This window comes from Tiliqua scincoides, chromosome 5 (assembly GCF_035046505.1).
Source record: "Tiliqua scincoides isolate rTilSci1 chromosome 5, rTilSci1.hap2, whole genome shotgun sequence".
Taxonomy (NCBI): domain Eukaryota; kingdom Metazoa; phylum Chordata; class Lepidosauria; order Squamata; family Scincidae; genus Tiliqua; species Tiliqua scincoides.
In genome coordinates this window covers 72,561,859-72,583,617 of record NC_089825.1, presented here as the reverse complement: position 1 = coordinate 72,583,617, position 21,759 = coordinate 72,561,859, and the positions used below count along the sequence as shown (strand labels likewise).

The following is a 21,759-nucleotide window of genomic DNA, read 5'->3' as shown; positions in this document are numbered from 1 at the left end:
TAATAATAAGTGAATAATATGAAGACAAAAAGAATAGTGTTTTCTGGACAGGAGGGACAGAGTGAAGGGAATAGAATAGATGGAGAATGTCAGATAGCCTCTGACATTCAAGCCTCTTACCTGTCATTCAAGCCTCTTACCTGCCTTTATATCAGCTGAACTTCCTTCTGGTTTTAAACCTATATCATCTTCGTCTACACATGTCCAAGCTATTTTCCCAACCATACAGATTAAATATTGCTTTCTTTGTAAAAATGAGTACTAAAACTCTTGAGTCCTCTTCTTGCGTGCGTTTTTTAAAGGTAAAGGCTAGAGCATTGTTTCTTAAACTGTGGGTCATGACCCACTGGTGGGTCGCAACCTGATGTGCAGTGGGTCATGACCCAGTGCTTTCTGTTGCAACGGCAAAGCATTGCTGGGAGCCACCAGAAACTGCTTCTGGGTCATGCTGGGCCCATGTCCCACTCCATTGGCCTCTGTGGGCCCCAGAATGTCGTTCAGAAGTTGACTGGATGCACCTTCTGGTTTGCTTCTGTGACTCCCCGTTTGCTTCTGGAAGGCATTTTTGAGCCTGCAGAGTCCAATGGAGTGGGTTGCAGGCCCTGTGCAACCCAGAAGTGGCCTCTGGTGGCTCCCAATAATGCTTTGAGGCATGACAGGGAGCATCAGGTCACAACCCACCATGGAGGATGAGGTGGGTTGCAGAGACACCAACTTTGAGAATCACTGGGTCACGTTTCCGCATCAAACCGAGATAATTCTGTTTGAGGTAGAAAGAAGACCAATGTAATGGGCATGGTAGTATTAATAAGATAATGCTCTGAATAGCATTAAGCTTGGAAGTAGGAGTTTACTAGTGCAAGGATTCGTATATTTTTAGAGAAGTTGACACATTTTCAGAAATTTTGAGAAGATAAATTTCATGGTACTTGATCGTTATATGTATCTGATGGGAGAAGGAGAAAACAGAATAAATTTTGAGGTTGCATATCAAGGAGAGTGAAAAGCTGTCAACATCTTGAAAAATAACAAAGTGAGGGCTGGAAATAATTATGGCTTATCTAAAAGGAATATATAAAAAATTTGAATTTCTGTAATCTAGTGTTTTGAGATTTGCTGTGTAATGGAACTAAGCAGAGCATTCTCTAATTTTGATATTTACCTAAGTATGACAGTGAACAAATTACCCAAACAACACCTCTTCACTTCTCCAATTCACACATTTTTCATCGTATTTATGTTCCATTGGTGTCAGTGGCTACTTGGGGCCATTTCCCCCCCTCCTTTTAGCCTTCACTGTCTTTTATCTAATTTGCCACATAGCCATTTAATTCTGTGTGACAGATGTAGGGATTCTTAAACTAGCATGACTGATGAGTGGGGGCCATGTTGGCACATACGGCTAAACCATGATATGTAGAGGCTTTGGCAGTGGGAGTTGCAATGGACATTCACACTCAAGAGAGGTTGCTGTTGGGGGGCAGTAGTGATACTGGTGAAAGAAGTTGGGGAGGGGAAAAATTGCACATTTAGGTGGATATTTTAAGTATGTTTTTAGCAATTGATGACTTGCTACTCTTCTTTCCCTCTGGGAAATTACCTTCCAGGCAATCAAAATAATTTGGTGAGTTCGCCCCTTGGCCATGTAATAGGTACTGAGAATCAACCCCCCCCCCCAGTTCATTTGAATTTAGCCACCTTTGGCTACAGTATACTGTTTCCTGCAACAGACAGCAGCTTCTGGAAGGTCACATGTAGGGCATGAAGGTAATGGCCATTCCCTCTTGTTTTCTCCTGCCATCTGGTATTCAGAGATACACTGTGTCAGTGCATGGAGGTTCCATTAGGCTGCCATGGATAATTACTGTCATGTGCATTGTGCAAAGCAGTACCTTTGGTCTGCCTTGAACCTACTGCCAATCAACATCATTAGATGAAATGTATGAAAATTTATGGGCTGAATGTGTAATATGACATCATCTGATTGGATTTGTTTTTTGAAAGTATACATTGTTCTATAGCAGGGATGCCCAAACCTTTTGGCAGGAGGGCCACATCCTCTCTCTGAAACGGCGTTCAGGGGCAGGGAAAAAAGAATCAATTTACATTTGAAATTTGAATAAATTTACATAAATGAATACATTAAAGATGAAGCTTTATGAATGAATGAAATTTTCTGAGGCAATGATGCACATGGAACAATCAGAGATGTGCTTTTACCAAACATACTGACCGTCAGAAAAGGGGAGGGGTTAACATAACTCCTGTTCTCATACCTCTTGCTCTGAAATAAAACACATTGAGACATAAATTGTTCCGAGGCAATGATGCACATGGAACGTGAAGGTAGTTAAAATAACATCAACCAGAGGATAATCAGGGATGTACTTTGAGACTAGTGAGACTTAACGTTCTTCTCTTCTCTTCCCTATAGGTAGGGTTAAGGGTGGCAAGCAAATTGCCGGCCCCAGAAACTGTGAGGTGATGGCTGCTGTGGAGGGCTGGCCCTCGCTGCTCTCACGTTCCCGCTCATCCCCTCTGCTTGGGGCACAAGGCAACAGTGGGCAGGAATCAGCAGTGGGCAGGCAGCAGTGGGCAGTGATGGTGCCCTGGTGGTGGCACAGTATACTGCTCCCTCCACTGCTTGTGAAGCAGCAGCAGCAGCAAAGGAAAACCCGGCCTCGGTTTGCAGTGTCTCGTGATAGTTCAAGGCCTTGCAGAAAGCGAGGCCTGGCTTTCCTTTGCTGCTGCTGCTTCACAGACATGAAGTAGCAAGCAGCAGAGAGAAAACTCAGTCCACAGCTCGTGTCGGGCAGTCATGTCAGGCTAGTGCAGGTTCTAGCAAGTCTGCAGCAAGCCAGAGGTTTATTGGAGACTGGGCGCTCCCCATGGGCCAGATTGGGAGTGCCCGAGGGTTGCAAAAGGTCCGTGGGCCAGAGTTTGGGTACCCTTGTACAATAGGACAGTTTGCAGTAGTCATTAATCACCATGAACAGTGTTTCCTGAGCAGTGGTGAGTTTTCTGCAGTATTTGGGGACAGCAGAGTAATTAGCTAGCTTTGCAGAGAAAGGGAACAATGCACAGCTGGAAAAAAAATCAGCATTTCCAGCGGATCTTCCTGTTTCTCCTGCTTGTGTGTTCAGTTAAAATCTTTGAGATCTATGCCCAGTGTACAGCGCTCTGTTCCATCACACAACTGGGTGTTTTCATAGCACCCAGGATCTCCCAATTTTCTTAAATATCTGTTAAGAAAATAGTGGGTTATTTTAGGAGTAACTGGTTACTGCAGATAGATTCTGTGCTGTTCACAAATGAAACTCAAGGCTTGCTCATAATGCCTGTGTTTGAAAGAACAGCAGTCAGAGGCTATTTAGTCTTCTTTTCTATCATACAGAGAAATGAAACTTAGCTGGAATACAGTTACCCAATGTACCTCATGTACTTTTTTGCTCATAGGAAGAAAATGGTTATGGTAGCTCATTTTCCTTGAGTGTTTAGTGCACCAAAGTGCCAGTGATAATTTTCTTAAAGGGCGAAGAGCATTGAGCGAAGAGCCACTAGCATTGGGTTTTATCAAGAGAAGTCCTCCTGTGGTAGGAAATGTACCCACTCCCTGGAAAGGTGAATTAAAACACATGCACAGCACTGTCTTTTATGAATAGCATATTTTGCTGGGTTCCAAGCAATAAACAGGCTTTAGAGCCATTGCCCCAATCTTTTATTGAATGAATGAATGAATGAACCTTTATTAGGCATAGATAGAGAAATCATAAAGCAAACATAATTAGTCCTAATCCCGCTTATCAAAAACGGAGTTAAGATACTAAATTACTAATAAAACATTTACAGTTCAACATAAAATATCAACATTTTTGACAAATTACATTAAGAAGGCTTAGAAATCGCCAAAAGTAAAAATTTAGAAACTCCCTCTAGCACATCTTTTATTAATATCTGTTTCCATGTCCCTTGCAGGTAACTCTGGCTATTTAAATATGCATGTAAGAAACTTAATTGGTGTGTTCTGTACAGTGTCCATTTAAACTTTAATAGATGAACAAAAACTTGAAAGGTCCAGGATGAACAGGTTCTAAGGGATTCCTCATGTATTGCATTGTTAGGTATGCAGCTTTAAAATTTAAAGTGTGAATGTGAAAAAGACCTATTCCTTAGGGCAGTGGTTCCCAAACAGTGATTCAAGGCTCCCTAGGGAACCAGCCAGGGAAGCCACAGAATCTTTGCAAAAATCCCACTGCCCTATACAATGTATAGGATTGTAGCCCTGTTGGGGAGCCATGGCCAATGGCTCAGTAGGTCAAGGGAACAGCCAGCCCAAAATGTTTAGGAAACACTGCTTTAGGGGACTGAGAGCCCAATCCTGTGCTCGGCAGCACAGCTTCGTGCCATCGAGCACTGTCACAAACGTGCTGCAAACGTGGCCGGTGCCACGTTCCAGACTGCCAAACGTGGCAGTCGCCCAGCTTCCGCAGCTCAGCGTCTCCTGGACTGCCGAGCCGTGGCACGGGGGGCGGGGGCGGGAAGGAGGCATTCCGGGGAGGAGGGAGGCTGGTGGGGGGCGGAGAGAGGGCGGGGGGAGGTGTGATGCAGAGGTGTGACGTGGGGAGGGGGGCAGGCTGCAGGCGTGCCAGGGGGAGAGAGGGAGGCGTGTCTGCAGAGCTCAATTCCGCAGGATCCAAGTTGTGGATCCCTACAAGGCTCGGCGCCCTACATGAGCACCTTTATCTTACCACCGACCTTTTGGTTTGGGGGGAGTGCTCTGGCAATTGAACATTTGAGATCTAAAATATAGGCCAATCCTGTCTTGGGATCTAGCTTTTGTCCAAAGCAATGCTTTGGTTGCCTGTGGAGCTGTTTGCACACTGCAGCCCTTACTGCCACCGTGCTCCCTGCCATCCTGCTCCTGAAATGTGAATTACCTTGCCATTTCTTGTTAACTCTGAATGGCACCCTCTGCCTGCTGCCTGTCATCTATTGCTCTAATTCACGCAAAAGAGAAAGAGGTTCTTTAGTATTTGGGGGGAACAAGCTGGTTCCTTCTTCTGTGTTGTTATCCTAGGTGTTTAGGAAAGCTCATCCTTTTTCCCCATATTATACAGCAAAGAACATGGATTTGCCACCAGCTGGGAACCACAGCCATTGGGCAGCCCAATCCTGAGCTTCCCGGGATGCACAGGCTCGGCGGCACTGAAAACGGCTGCTGCCGGATCCTGCGTGCCCCAGGCTACTGCGGGAGGCGCCTCAGGAGATGGGGACTTTCGTCCCCTTCTCCCAGGTAAGGTAAACAGTCCTGCAATAGGGCTACTTACTTCACTGCCGACCAAAAGGTCGTAGCCCCATTTTCACTTTACTACCGTAGCCCCACTGCGGGGCTGTTTACCTTACCTGGGAGAAGGGGACGAAAGTGGGGGAAAGAAGTGGGGAAATGTTCAATTACCAGAGCACTGCCCCCAAACTGCAGGTCTGAGGAATTTTAAAGGCATAGTGCTGTGTGCTGTGGAAAACTTGCACCTGTCCCTGTTGCTTCCTGGACCCAGGGACTTCTAGGGATGGGGTAGGCAGGAGGGAGCCCTTGTTAATAGAAGGGCTATTGTAATTGTAATGGAGAATTTACACATTTCCAGCAGACCATCTAGTGCAGTGATTTTCAACCTTTTTCATCTCGCGGCACACTGGGAAGGCACTGGGTCAAGACACACCATCGACTTTTTGACAATTGACAAGGCACACTGTGCTGTCTATGGGGGCTCACATCCCCCAATGATCCTATTGATAAATGACCCTCTCCCTAATTCCTGCGGCACACCTGGGGGCCTTTTGCAGCACACCAGTGTAACCACGGCACAGTGGTTGAAAATGGCTGATCTAGTGTCTTGTTTTCTGAGATTCTTACAGTGGATGCTGGACTACGTGGCCCTTGGTCTAAACTAGTAAAACACTTCTTATGTTCTTAAACAAGAGTGTATACTCAGAGGAGGAGTTGTGCTTTACAGCTAAGAGCTCATTGTGCAGTCTTACTTCGTAATATTAAAACATGCTGGTGGCTCATGCCTATCCTAGATGAACAGATAATCTGGATCAGGGTCTCCAAACTATGGCCCTCACCACAATATTTTATCTGGCTCACAGAAACTTTTTTTTGATTGGGGGGGGGGTCAGAACATTCGCTAATGTTTGACATTTTTATTCTTTATGTATCATTTCTCAATTTAAGCACCCCATTGTTTCTTTGTAATTGTCACATTTCTCTTTTGCTCTGAATCATATCATACTGAACACAAAAAAAGATCCAAGTAAAACATTGATTTGTTTAAATGTCATTCATTCATTTATATTACTGATTTTTTTTAAACTTGCAAAAGTGTGTAAAATATATACAATGTGGTGCTCATACAAAAAGTTTGGAGACTCCTGATTTAGCTGGTTGTTGGGCTGATGTAGCAAGAATATCATACCCTTTGGTTGAAAAAACCTGAACCACCAGTAAGGTGTTCAGAGTCAGACAACAACCCATTGTCTTCCTCAGAGTCAGTGGTAAGTAAGTTTGGATTCTGGGGCAGTACATATTGGCTCACAATTAGAGAAGTCCAGTAGGTGGGTAGTGAAACTGACAGTGGGTTGGGACTTTGAATCTGATTTTTACCTTTTGTTTTTCTTGCTTTACTTTACACGCCAGGACCCCCCTCTGCTCCTCGGAGTGCCATCTCAAATGTTAACGAGACTAGTGTCTTTCTGGAATGGATTCCTCCTGCTGATACTGGTGGAAGGAAAGATGTGTCTTATTATATTGCATGCAAGAAGTGCAACTCGCACTCGGGTCTCTGTGAGGCATGTGGCAGTCATGTCAGGTACCTTCCACAACAAAGCGGCCTGAAAAATACCTCAGTGATGATGGTCGACCTGCTTGCTCACACAAACTATACCTTTGAAATAGAGGCAGTGAACGGTGTGTCCAACCAGAGCCCAGCTGCACGACAATTTGTGTCAGTGAATGTAACCACAAACCAAGCAGGTAAGTGTAATTGCACAGATGGGATAACTAGGCTTTGGGGTGGGCTTGGCCACTGACAGTTTGCCAAGTTGGAACTTCTAAATAGTAGTAAACAGTAAATTCATTATTGAATGCTAGTTGACATCACACATCTTGGCTTTCAATTACAAACCACTTCATTTTGTTTCATCACAGTATGTGTCCTCTGAGAATCCTTTGTAATAATAGACAATGGAGTTGCTTATATAGACTATTTCTTGTTGCTTCAATTTGGTCATAAAATGGAAGGTGTACCATTATTTTCCTTGAATGACCATATGGTTACACTGATTTTCTAATGTAGCTTTTATTTTTAAACGATCACCTGAAAAGGAAACAAAGATATTGAATAAATTGTGCTGGTTTAGTGCAGATCTGGTACCGTATTTGCTCTATGCCTATAGATGCCTATCAGAATACCAAGCATGCTAGCTTTTTTCTGAGGCTGGGGATGTTGTTGTTTATAAATTTAACTTGGTTCTCCAAAATGCTTTTGAAAACATGATTAAAAAATTGTTTATGATATGGACACAATTAAAAGAAAGGCTAAAAGAAATCCAGATTTTTGTACCTGTCATGAATTCTAATCCCAGGTCATCAAGAGATTAAAATAATAATCCTTTAAAATAGACTACCTCAGTTGTTCACATTTGAACTAACTGATTTCAGAATAAGAATCTTGTGAAATTGTGCAACATGACTACAAGCTGTCCACCAAATTTGTGGAAGTAATATACAGTATTTTACAGCCCAGTCCTAACCAAATTTCCAGTCCCAGTGCAGCCCCAGGGTAAGAAAACAAACATTCCCTTATCTTGAGAACTCCTTCATGACTGCCTGCACCACCACACAATGCAGGGCACACCCTGTTGGAACTGCTGCAGCAGTGCTGGAAAGTTGGTTAGGACTGGGCTGTTAATTAAAGGTTATACAAATCTGTAGGTTAGTTGTGAACATTTGATTCATAAGTGATTTTCAGTTTGAAGAAATTGTTCTACTCTCTGCTATATGGTGCTGCTATATTTTGCTCTGTATTGCTCTACCCTCTGCTATATCGAATCAGAAATGGTGCTACTTACCAGCCTCGAACTTGGGTGTTTTATTGCGGCATATCAGGTGGCTCTGGAGATAGGAGAAGGAAAACTGATTGCTTTTCCTCTTCTTGCCTTTAAAATACTCTGCATTGTTGTGCAGGGAGGGAAATGAATGAACCTCACATACTTAAGGATACAGGGGGACACCCGTATCTGCGAATCCCATATCACAGATTAATTTAGCCATGGATCAGGTCTGCAGGGCCCCTGCACGAGCCCCCTCTGGAGGCAAGGGGAGTTTGCCTCCAGAGGGTCCTCTGAGCCCAGCAGCTAAAAATACATGACTTCCAGTTTCACAGAGAAACTGGAGATGATGTTTTTAATGCCTTAAAATGCATTGGGATGCCTGGGGAAGCATTACAAGGCATTAAAGCGTTGCAAGTCATTAAAAATGTCACTTATGGTTTCTCCCCTTGCCTCCGGAGGGTGGGGTGCAGGCATTTGCCTGTATCCACGGTTTCAGGTAACCACAGGGCATTCCAGAATGTTCCCCATGGTTACTGGGGCAAGCCTGTACTTAACATAAGCTGATAGGGACTTGAGTTGGCCAATGGCCTCTCTTCTGTTTTCCAGTGCATTTTTCTTTCAGAGGACCCTTTAAATATTACATGGCTCAGCAATCCTTGACCAAAGATTTGCTTAACTCATGCAGCCTGCCTGATTTCTGGCTTCTTTTTTCCAACCTTAGGATGGAAGTGAGAACTAGAAAACAATAGAGAAATCCAGAATATGAAACACTGCACTCTTGTGTCAGAGTGAAGGGACGAATTCCCTTAATCATGTGAACATTCAAAACTTCCTGAACTCTTCCAGAAGGGAGAGGACACATATGCATTGTGCTCATGCATATCCTATATTACAGGGGACTGGCCTAGGCAATGAGAAAATCTTCCAGACTGACCCACATCTGAAATATGGGAATAATAGTGATTGTTATCAACAAGGTGATTGTTAGGCTTACCACAAGATAACATGTGAAGTGTTTTAGGACAGCAGTCGCCAAACTTCGGTGTTACAAAAAAAGGTTCACTTTTGGACCAGAACTTACCGTTCCACCATGTTGCTGCATGACTTTCAAGTAGATCGGGGGACAGGGATGCTCTGGGCAGTTGCGTCTGTTGCCCGGCATCCCAGAAGGCTGTATGATAGGATGTCCGGTCAGATGTGACTGCCCAGAGCATCCCTGTCCCCTGATTTAGGTGAAAGTCATGTGGCAACAAGGTGGAATGCTAAGGTTCTCTCACGGGGTGGATGAGTTATTCCAAACTCAATGATTTAAAAACAGCCTTGCCAACCTTTGTAATGTATGACAGAGGAATCAGGCACTCAATCAGTCTCTCTCGAGGAACTTAGCATGGCTTCACTCCGAGGCACCGATTCCTCCCTTCACCAGGAGCTACTGCTCAGGGAAAGACTGGAGAAGGTGATAACTACTTAGCATTCTTTCATTTGCTCAGGGGGAAGGGAGGGGTCAGAGTGAAGTTGTTCTAAGCACTTGGAGAGAGAATGAACGATGGATTGTCTGCTGGCTGTCCTGTCCCCATTAACAAGACTATTGTTAACAACTTATTTCCTTTAATTTAAAGGGCCCTTCTCATCATCTTGAGATAAAATCGAAGGTGAAGAATCTGTGGATAATTAGGTTATATCTATATAGGCTTGCTTAGCAGAAGTGTTTCACATTCTGTGCTGCATGGTTTCACATTCTGTGCTGCATGGTTTCTGTTCTGCTCTATACCACACTATAAACATTTGTCTTTGTGGCCAGATTGCTGTTGATTTTTGCTTTGGAATGAAAATACCTGCACACCTGTTGATCTCAATGGTTAAAGAATGCTAATTTGAATCAATCTGCCGTAGTAGATACTGTTGGGGCAGCCATGATGCACAGACCTGCGTTTGAAAATGCAGCTCCTGTGTTGAGTTATTTATCTCGCCTTGTAATATTAATCAGATTCAAAGGAGGATTCAAATATTAATCAGATTCAAACTGTAAATAAATCTAAGAGCCCAATCCTATCTTTCCTATCCTATCTTTCCCCACAGATACCAGCTGTGCAAAAAAAAAAGGCATGCACTGTATCCTGCAGGTGTGGGGGGGGGATAGAGAGAATTTGGAGGGGAAAGGGGAAATTATTTCCCCTTACTCCTCCGTAAGCCTCCTGCTGCTCCGTGGGTCTCCTCAAACCTGCACCAGCTCTGTAGTTCAAGTAGAAAGAAGCAGAGAGGCTTGAAAAGAGGGATAGGAACCTATGCGCCCCATGTTCACCAGATCCACCCTCCCTTCACCTCCCCACCCCCATTCCTCCCCCTCCTTGCCCAGTTTCAACCATCCCTGCACCTCCCCCTGCCCCCACTGCTGCTTTCCTGGGGCTGGTTCCTGCTGCACTGCTGCCTCACCTGATCTGGTGGGTACAGTGGGAACTAGCAGTGGTGTCATAATGATGCTGACCTTGCAGCAGCGTTTGCAGAATGGTCACCGATGAAGTGCTGTGTGCACCATTGGCAGTCATTTTGCAAGAGTGGAAGTGCCTCTCGCTGTTGCAATGCACTCCACCTGGCAGTTTAATCATCTATAGGATTGGCTGTAAATGTTACAGGGAAAGGGGGAGAATTCAACAGATAGTTGTGTTTAAATGTGTAGTTCAAGCTTGAGGTAATGTGTAGTTCAAGCTTTGGATTTGGATCAAGGAAATCTGAGAAACTTTCTCATTGGTCTGTGAAGCTTAGTAGGTAATCTTGAGCTAGTTACTTTTCTTTCAGCCTACGCTGTATCAAAGGATTGTTGAGAGAGTAAAATGGGATAACATGGTGTACATCACTCAGAGCTTCATGGAAAAATGTGATTGATTAAAAAAAGATCTTCAGCAAATATGAGCAGGACAAAGATACCTAATTATGTATTAGTTGTACAAAATGCTTCTTCTGGAAATTGAAAACCGTATGTCATGGTGCTGATCTGGCAGCTCCTCTGGTGTTGACAGAAATTTGCTGGCCGACACCACAGATGGGATGCTCCCTTTTTGTTTCTTGCTGCATCTGGTTAAAGAAAAATCTTGTGAATTTATGTTCATGCAGTCAGAGTTCTGGCTACATCAGATGTTCATTGCATGTGGTATCATTTGGTAACAAATTGGTTTGGAGTTTTGGCAGGAATTGTTTCCTGAAAACTTTGCTTCTTTCTCAAAGAATTTGTCTCCTCACCTTTATATACCTGGCACCATCAGTATGTATGGCTTTCTCAGACAATGTAATTTTCCTTGTTGATTGCAAGGTGTGTGCAAAGTGCCTAGAAATACAAATTACGTTTGAAAAGGCAACAAGAACAACAACTGGTTCATTGCATAGAAGCATAGCTGGAAAATGCATAGCTGGAAAATGAAGTCAAAACAACTGATACTGGTTAATCAGGAATGGCTTTTTGTGTGTGGGGAGGGAATGACTTAGTACACAAACCTCTGCAACTGTTTTAATTGCATTATGAACAATAAGATGGGAAGGAGGAATTAAGAGTCTGAGGAATTAAGGGTCTCAAAATTCATGTTGGGGTTGCAAGGATCAAGTAGTTTCCCTAGGGCTGACAGTAGTTTATGCTAAGAATAGCGGCAATTCTGTGTCAAGGAAATGCATATTTTGCAACTGGTACAAATCATACTGATGCAACAACTTGTCGCCCATAACTTATATTGTTATGGGCAACAAATAACAAATATTGTTGCCCATATTTGCCTGTAACTTTAATCTTAATGCTGCCTTTATTCAAATTAGTCAAAATAGCTTATTTTTACTCTACCAGTCATATACAGGAATGAGGAAATAGTATACAGGCAAGCCTCCATATCTGAGGGAGTTCTTTTCTGGAACCCCCACAGATACCTGAATCCGCGGATATGGGGGGGGAGGGGGGGCTCCACTATAAGAAGTAGGCCACTGCCAGTCAGACAGTCTTAAACTAGATGGAACAAGTGTCTGACTCTTCAACATGGTAGCATTCAACATTCCTCTATCCCCGCTGAATGCAGAGTCCCAAGGCTGCCTCCCCAGGGAGTTGCTTGCACCAACCTCCTGAAGCGTGAACCCCACCCACTCCAGCCTTTTATGCCATTTGCTCTTTCCTTCTCATGCCTGAAGCTCCCATATATGGGGACGCCTTGCTCAAGCACCCTGTTTCCCACAGAGCAAGGTACCACAGGAAGCCCATGAGAAGGACAGGAAGGCCACAGCCCTCCTGCACCACCTGCCTCCAGTAACTGGAATCTCCAATAGACTGCCTCTAGTGGAAACTCCACTAGGCTATCAAAGCATAATGAAGACTCGCCCTATGAAGCTTTAGGGAGTGGCTGCCACTCAGAGTAGCCTTGTCACCCAAGGCTTGGAATTACAGCCTGGAATAGCAGGGATAAAGGTGCATGCAATTATTATTATTATTTTTCAGTCAGTCACATTGTGCCCTGCTTTTCTTTCCAAAGGGCATTCAAAGCATCTTATGTAGCCAGGCAATTATAATACTTGATTTATAACACATTATAACAGTACAGTTCATCAGTTGAGCCTTAAAACATCCTTAAATCATTAAAACACCCCAAATAAAACACAAACCAGAAGGGCAAAGCCTGGAAAATCCAATAAGCAATAAAACATCCCCATAAAATCCATAAAACATAAAAGTACATCTAGTATTAAAATAACTATAATAAAATCCAAAGGCCGCCTTGAAGCAGAACATTTTGTAGGCCCTGCTACAAAGCTTCTAAGGAGGGAGTAGTTTGTAAACTGAGGGGAAAGGAATTCCATATAGTTGATGCCACTACAGAGAAGGCCCTATTTCTTGCTGCCGCCCCTCCCACCTCCATAGGCGAACCTCTAAGAGGGCCTTCTCTGATGACCAGGGGGGCTGAGTTGGATTATATAGAACAGTGGTTCCCAAACTGGGAGCCATGGGTCCCCGGGGAGCTGTGGAAACTAACCAGGGAAGCCGTGGAATCCTTGCAAAAAACTCACCACCCTATACAATGTATAGGATTGTAGCCCTAATGGGGAGCCGTGGCCAATGGCCCAGTAGGTCAAGTAGGCCCAGTCAAAATGTTTGGGAACCACTGATATAGAAGAAGGTGGTCTCTCAAATACCCTGGCCCCAAGCCATTAATGTGTTGGGTTGCCCCCCAACCCCTTTAGCATTCCCCTCCCCCAAACTTAGGAAGGCACAAACATCCCAGATAAAACATTTTTGGAATGTTATAAAACATTCAGTGCATTTTTGTAGAGGTGGCTTACAAAAAAATCCATTGCCAGAAAATCATAACCAGGACTAGCCAGGCAGTAGAATCACTAGGCATGCTAGCTGTGGATGGAACCTCTGTCACATGTGCAGGAAGCTTGACCACGCTATTTCAAGAATTTGTGCAAGTAAATTAAGTTTCAGTATAGGTATATGTTATTCAAAAAACGTCAATATAAAACATGAGGAAAATGAGAAGTGCCTGTATTCTGTCTAACAAAAAGGAAAGGAAATGGAAAGGGACTTCTGTTAGACTCTGAACTCTGAAGTCTGTGGTCCCTTGTTTATAATTTAATATGTTGCCTTTTACTAAATACAGTAGAACTGTAAGTTTGAGAAACTTGTTCATACTGACTTTCTGGTGTTTATATGCTATCTTGTTCTGAAAGAAGAATTATCCATTAAAAAACACTGAAAGTTAAGCATGTATGCTGCCCATGGTGTTTGAGAATGATCAGAAATAAGATATCACATGAAACCACTTGCAACATCAACACCAATTTTTTTGTATGTCAGATCTTCATCACAAGCCATCTGATGCTTGAATTGTGAGTTCATCCCCACTCCAGATGGCAGGTTGTCTGTTACCAATGAATTATGAATCAGATGAATACTTTATGGTTTTATTTATAGCTCCCCTGTTGGTAATTGTTTTTTGTTTTTTGTTACCACTCGTTAAACAATCCTTAGAAATCTAGAAACACACAGTATATGTAAGCATTAAATGAAGAGCTTGGAGTGAGGAAAATTTTGCAAAAGTTACTCTGTCAAATTTGAGGTCTTTGTAAAGCAGTTCAGTTATATTTTGTGCAATGATACGTTTACTATTTATTTAAAATATTTTTATCCTACCTTTCCTCTGAGGATGCTCAAGGAGGCTTAAAATTTATAGAAAAAATTATATAAACAATTTATAAAACAATAAATAAATAAAATAAAACCAGTTGAAGCAGGGCAAAGCTATTAACATGCACAGAACTGCTATAGAGGCACAGGAGGCAGACAACCCAATCGCTTAAACACCAGATGAAACAAAAAGGTTTTGATCCCTCACCAAAACACCATGAGGGAGGGGTGAATCTTAATTCCCCTGGTAGGAAGTTCCATAATTATGACACCACTACCAAGAAAGCTCTCTCCCGTGCCACCATCCTTCTAAATTGGGAGAAATGTGGCGCTTGCAGAAAGGCCACCTCAGATGACCTAAGAGGTTGGGTTGGAAAATGTGGGAGAAGGTGGTATGTTTACCACACAAGCATCACTTGTGTTTTCCCTCACTGACCGAGGCCCCTCACTGACTGGCCTCTCCTGACTGAGGAATTAAGTCAGATAGAGGTTAAAAGACAAGATGTTTCAGACCTCGTTGATAAATTAAAGATCAATAAGTCACCTGGCCCTGATGGCATCCACCCAAGAGTTATTAAGGAATTGAAGAATGAAGTTGCTGATCTCTTGACTAAGATATGCAACTTGTCCCTCAAAACGGCCACGGTGCCAGAAGATTGGAGGATAGCAAATGTCACGCCTATCTTTAAAAAGGGAAAGAGGGGGGACCTGGGAAACTATGGGCCGGTCAGCCTAACATCAATACCGGGTAAGATGGTGGAATGCCTCATCAAAGATAGAATCTCAAAACACATAGACGAACAGGCCTTGCTGAGGGAGAATCAGCATGGCTTCTGTAAGGGTAAGTCTTGCCTCACAAACCTTATAGAATTCTTTGAAAAGGTCAACAGGCATGTGGATGCGGGAGAACCCGTAGACATTATATATCTGGACTTTCAGAAGGCGTTCGACATGGTCCCTCACCAAAGGCTATTGAAAAAACTCCACAGTCAGGGAATCAGAGGGCAGGTCCTCTCCTGGACTGAGAACTGGTTGAAGACTAGGAAACAGAGAGTGGGTGTCAATGGGCAATTTTCACAATGGAGAGAAGTGAAAAGCGGTGTGCCCCAAGGATCTGTCCTGGGACCGGTGCTTTTCAACCTCTTCATAAATGACCTGGAGACAGGGTTGAGCAGTGAGGTTGCAAAGTTTGCAGACAACACCAAACTTTTCCGAGTGGTGAAGACCAGAAGTGATTGTGAGGAGCTCCAGAAGGATCTCTCCAGATTGGCAGAATGGGCAGCAAAATAGCAGATGCACTTCAATGTCAGTAAGTGTAAGGTCATGCACATTGGGACAAAAAATCAAAACTTTAGATATAGGCTGATGGGTTCTGAGCTGTCTGTGACAGATCAGGAGAGAGATCTTGGGGTGGTGGTGGACAGGTTGATGAAAGTGTCGACTCAATGTGCGGCAGCAGTAAAGAAGGCCAATTCTATGCTTGGGATCATTAGGAAGGGTATTGAGAACAAAACAGCTAATATTATAATGCTGTTGTACAAATTGATGGTAAGGCCACACCTGGAGTATTGTGTCCAGTTCTGGTCACCGCATCTCAAGAAGTCATAGTGGAAATGGAAAAGGTGCAAAAGAGAGTGACTAAGATGATTACTGGACTGGGGCACCTTCCTTATGAGGAAAGGCTATGGCGTTTGGGCCTCTTCAGCCTAGAAAAGAGACGTCTGAGGGGGGACATGATTAAGACATACAAAATTATGCAGGGGATGGACAGAGTGGATAGAGAGATGCTCTTTACACTCTCACATAACACCAGAACCAGGGGACATTAAATTAAACCAGGGGACATTAAATTACCAAGCTTGTGCAGCGATGTAATACTGGGGGCGTACTGTTGTCCTCCAGACCAGAAATCGGATGGGGACCTTGAAATGAGGAAACAGATCAGGGAGGTGACAAGGAGGGACAGGTTTGTAATCATGGGGGACTTCAATTATCCTCATATTGACTGGGTCAATTTGTGTTCTGGTCACGATAAGGAAACTGGATTTCCTTATCGTGCTAAATGACTGTGGCTTAGAGCAGCTAGTCACGGAGCCCACCAGAGGACAGGTGAATCTGGATTTAATATTGTGCGGTATGCAGGACCTGGTTGGAGATGTAAACGTTACTGAGCCATTGGGGAACAGTGATCATGCTGCGATCCGTTTTGACATGCATGTTGGGGGAAGAATACCAGGCAAATCTCTAACAAAAACCCTTGACTTCCGATGGGCAGACTTCCCCCAAATGAGGAGGCTGGTTAGAAGGAGGTTGAAAGGAAGGGTAAAAAGAGTCCAATCTCTCCAGAGTGCATAGAGGCTGCTTAAAACAACAGTAATAGAGGCCCAGCAGAGGTGTATACCGCAAAGAAAGAAGGGTTCCACTAAATCCAGGAGGGTGCCCACATGGCTAACCAGCCAAGTTAGAGAGGCTGTGAAGGGCAAGGAAGCTTCCTTCCGTAACTGGAAGTCTTGCCCTAATGACGAGAATAAAAAGGAACATAAACTGTGGCAAAAGAAATGTAAGAAGGTGATACTGGAGGCCAAGCGAGACTATGAGGAACGCATGGCCAGCGACATTAAGGGGAATAATAAAAGCTTCTTCAAATATGTTAGAAGCAGGAAACCTGCCAGAGAAGCGGTTGGCCCTCTGGATGGTGAGGGAGGGAAAGGGGAGATAAAAGGAGACTTAGAGATGGCAGAGAAATTAAATGAGTTCTTTGCATCTGTCTTCACAGCAGAAGACCTCGGGCAGATACCGCTGCCCGAACGGCCCCTCCTGACCGAGGAGTTAAGTCAGATAGAGGTTAAAAGAGAAGATGTTTTAGACCTCATTGATAAATTAAAGATCAATAAGTCACCGGGCCCTGATGGCATCCACCCAAGAGTTATTAAGGAATTGAAGAATGAAGTTGCAGACTAAGGTATGCAACTTGTCCCTCAAAACGGCCATGGTGCCAGAAGATTGGAGGATAGCAAATGTCACGCCTATTTTTAAAAAGGGAAAGAGGGTTATTAAGGGTTATATAAGGGTTATTAAGGAATTGAAGAATGAAGTTGCAGATCTCTTGACTAAGGTATGCAACTTGTCCCTCAAAACGGCCACGGTGCCAGAAGATTGGAGGATAGCAAATGTCACGCCTATTTTTAAAAAGGGAAAGAGGGGGGACCCGGGAAACTATAGGCCGGTCAGCCTAACATCCATACTAGGTAAGATGGTGGAATGCCTCATCAAAGATAGGATCTCAAAACACATAGACGAACAGGCCTTGCTGAGGGAGAGTCAGCATGGCTTCTGTAAGGGTAAGTCTTGCCTCACCAACCTTATAGAATTCTTTGAAAAGGTCAACAGGCATGTGGATGCGGGAGAACCCGTGGACATTATATATCTGGACTTTCAGAAGGCGTTTGACACGGTCCCTCACCAAAGGCTACTGAAAAAACTCCACAGTCAGGGAATTAGAGGACAGGTCCTCTCGTGGATTGAGAACTGGTTGGAGGCCAGGAAGCAGAGAGTGGGTGTCAATGGGCAATTTTCACAATGGAGAGAGGTGAAAAGTGGTGTGCCCCAAGGATCTGTCCTGGGACCGGTGCTTTTCAACCTCTTCATAAATGACCTGGAGACAGGGTTGAGCAGTGAAGTGGCTAAGTTTGCAGACGACACCAAACTTTTCCGAGTGGTAAAGACCAGAAGTGATTGTGAGGAGCTCCAGAAGGATCTCTCCAGACTGGCAGAATGGGCAGCAAAATGGCAGATGCGCTTCAATGTCAGTAAGTGTAAAGTCATGCACATTGGGGCAAAAAATCAAAACTTTAGATATAGGCTGATGGGTTCTGAGCTGTCTGTGACAGATCAGGAGAGAGATCTTGGGGTGGTGGTGGACAGGTCGATGAAAGTGTCGACCCAATGTGCGGCGGCAGTGAAGAAGGCCAATTCTATGCTTGGGATCATTAGGAAGGGTATTGAGAACAAAACGGCTAGTATTATAATGCCGTTGTACAAATCGATGGTAAGGCCACACCTGGAGTATTGTGTCCAGTTCTGGTCGCCGCATCTCAAAAAAGACATAGTGGAAATGGAAAAGGTGCAAAAGAGAGCGACTAAGATGATTACGGGGCTGGGGCGCCTTCCTTATGAGGAAAGGCTACGGCATTTGGGCCTCTTCACCCTAGAAAAGAGACGCTTGAGGGGGGACATGATTGAGACATACAAAATTATGCAGGGAATGGACAGAGTGGATAGGGAGATGCTCTTTACACTCTCACATAATACCAGAACCAGGGGACATCCACTAAAATTGAGTGTTGGGTGGGTTAGGACAGACAAAAGAAAATATTTCTTTACTCAGCGCGTGGTCGGTCTGTGGAACTCCTTGCCACAGGATGTGGTGCTGGCGTCTAGCCTAGACGCCTTTAAAAGGGGATTGGACAAGTTTCTGGAGGAAAAATCCATTATGGGGTACAAGCCATGATGTGTATGCGCAACCTCCTGATTTTAGAAATGGGTTATGTCAGAATGCCAATGCAAGGGAGGGCACCAGGATGAGGTCTCTTGTTATCTGGTGTGCTCCCTGGGGCATTTGGTGGGCCGCTGTGAGATACAGGAAGCTGGACTAGATGGGCCTATGGCCTGATCCAGTGGGGCTGTTCTTATGTTCTTAGGGGGGACCTGGGAAACTATAGGCCGGTCAGCCTAACATCCATACCGGATAAGATGGTGGAATGCCTCATCAAAGATAGGATCTCAAAACACATAGACGAACAGGCCTTGCTGAGGAAGAGTCAGCATGGCTTCTGTAAGGGTAAGTCTTGCCTCACAAACCTTATAGAATTCTTTGAAAAGGTCAACAGGCATGTGGATGCGGGAGAACCCGTGGACATTATATATCTGGACTTTCAGAAGGCGTTTGACACGGTCCCTCACCAAAGGCTACTGAAAAAACTCCACAGTCAGGGAATTAGAGAACAGGTCCTCTCGTGGATTGAGAACTGGTTGGAGGCCAGGAAGCAGAGAGTGGGTGTCAATGGGCAATTTTCACAATGGAGAGAAGTGAAAAGCGGTGTGCCCCAAGGATCTGTCCTGGGACCGGTGCTTTTCAACCTCTTCATAAATGACCTGGAGACAGGGTTGAGCAGTGAAGTGGCAAAGTTTGCAGACGACACCAAACTTTTCCGAGTGGTGAAGACCAGAAGTGATTGTGAGGAGCTCCAGAAGGATCTCTCCAGACTGGCAGAATGGGCAGCAAAATGGCAGATGCGCTTCAATGTCAGTAAGTGTAAAGTCGTGCACATTGGGACAAAAAATCAAAACTTTAGATATAGGCTGATGGGTTCTGAGCTGTCTGTGACAGATCAGGAGAGAGATCTTGGGGTGGTGGTGGACAGGTCGATGAAAGTGTCGACCCAATGTGCGGCGGCAGTGAAGAAGGCCAATTCTATGCTTGGGATCATTAGGAAGGGTATTGAGAACAAAACGGCTAATATTATAATGCCCTTGTACAAATCTATGGTAAGGCCACACCTGGAGTATTGTGTCCAGTTCTGGTCGCCACATCTCAAAAAAGACATAGTGGAAATGGAAAAGGTGCAAAACAGAGCGTCTAAGATGATTACGGGGCTGGGGCACCTTCCTTATGAGGAAAGGCTACGGCGTTTGGGCCTCTTCAGCCTAGAAAAGAGACGCCTGAGGGGGGACATGATTGAGACATACAAAATTATGCAGGGGATGGACAAAGTGGATAGGGAGATGCTCTTTACACTCTCACATAATACCAGAACCAGGGGACATCCACTAAAATTGAGTGTTGGGCGGATTAGGACAGACAAAAGAAAATATTTCTTTACTCAGCATGTGGTCTGTCTGTGGAACTCCTTGCCGCAGGATGTGGTGCTGGCGTCTGGCCTAGACGCCTTTAAAAGGGGATTGGACAAGTTTCTGGAGGAAAAATCCATTATGGGGTACAAGCCATGATGTGTATGTGCAACCTCCTGATTTTAGGTATGGGTTATGTCAGAATGCCAGATGCAAGGGAGGGCACCAGGATGAGGTCTCTTGTTATCTGGTGTGCTCCCTGGGGCATTTGGTGGGCTGCTGTGAGATACAGGAAGCTGGACTAGATGGGCCTATGGCCTGATCCAGTGGGACTGTTCTTATGTTCTTATGACATCCACTAAAATTGAGCGTTGCAAGAGTAGGAACAGACAAAAGAAAATATTTCTTGACTCAGCGTGTGGTTGGTCTGTGGAACTCCTTGCCACAGGATGTGGTGATGGCGTCTGGCCTGGACGCCTTTAAAAGGGGATTGGACAAGTTTCTGGAGGAAAAATCCATTACGGGGTACAAGCCATGATGTGTATTTGCAACCTCCTGATTTTAGAAATGGGCTATGTCAGAATGCCAGATGCAAGGGAGGGCACCAGGATGAGGTCTCTTGTTATCTGGTGTGCTCCCTGGGGCATTTGGTGGGCCTCTGTGAGATATAGGAAGCTGGACCAGATGGGCCTATGGCCTGATCAAGTGAGGCTGTTCTTATGTTCTTATGAGATCACTTGAAAATAGAGAGAATTTTACTACTTCAAGAAAGGGATTAGACTACTTTGAAGACCCCGCCTGTATGTTTCTAGGTTTAAGAGGCTACTCACCTATCAGTGGTTGCCACAACATAGCCATACCTACTTTCCGTCCAAGTTGGCAATGTTCTGCTGTTATCCTGTCTGTACTTATACTAGCCAGATCATTCTGAAGGGCCTTGGGGATTGTGTTTAGTGCATGAATGACAACAGCATAATGGTTATTTTCTTTCCCCAAAAGCACTGTATTTAAATTTCCAGGTCATTTCAGGTCAATTTCCAGGTCTTTACATGTTGCGATCTTTTCCGATTATTTCTGCTTGATTCGCTTATCTCCTGGAATGGACATATTAATAAACATCACTTGTTTTTCACAACCACAGTTATATCTGATGTGTTGTGTTCCATTTTTTTTTTATCTGACTGGATTTTGAAATCCCCCAAGGTTATTGACCTGCTCATTTTCTACCACCTTTTTGGGCATGTGCTTCCGCTTTCTTTGCTGATGCTATTCCATATTTCTTGCACAAATTCCGGTGGAGCATAGCAGCAACTGTATCATGCAACTGGATGATAGCTGATCAGATAACTGGAAGAGATCTGATCTCTTGTTATCTGGTGTGCTCCCTGGGGCATTTGGTGGGCCACTGTGAGATACAGGAAGTTGGTCTAGATGGGCCTATGGCATGATCCAGTGGGGCTGTTCTTATGTTCTTATGTTCATGGTATGTCTTGTAATCACTCTGTGTGATTTTGCTGCATCATTCAAGATCTTTTCCTCCTTTGCCTTCATAACATTTGTTTATAATGCCTGGTATTATGCAGTGAATATCATGTTTGATATAAACATTATTATTATTATATTTTTGCACAATCATGTTACTT

At 44.2% G+C, this 21,759-nt stretch overlaps 1 protein-coding gene across 1 annotated transcript in view; it reads left to right on the top strand.

Annotated features, from left to right (window-relative positions):
- The window catches only part of EPHA5 (EPH receptor A5), a 257,239-nt gene that overhangs the window by 137,532 nt on the left and 97,948 nt on the right, over positions 1 to 21,759 (top strand). The window contains exon 5 of the mRNA XM_066630994.1: positions 6,695 to 7,030. Within this exon, the coding sequence (XP_066487091.1) occupies positions 6,695 to 7,030 (336 nt within the window). The remainder of the gene's footprint in view (positions 1 to 6,694; positions 7,031 to 21,759) is intronic.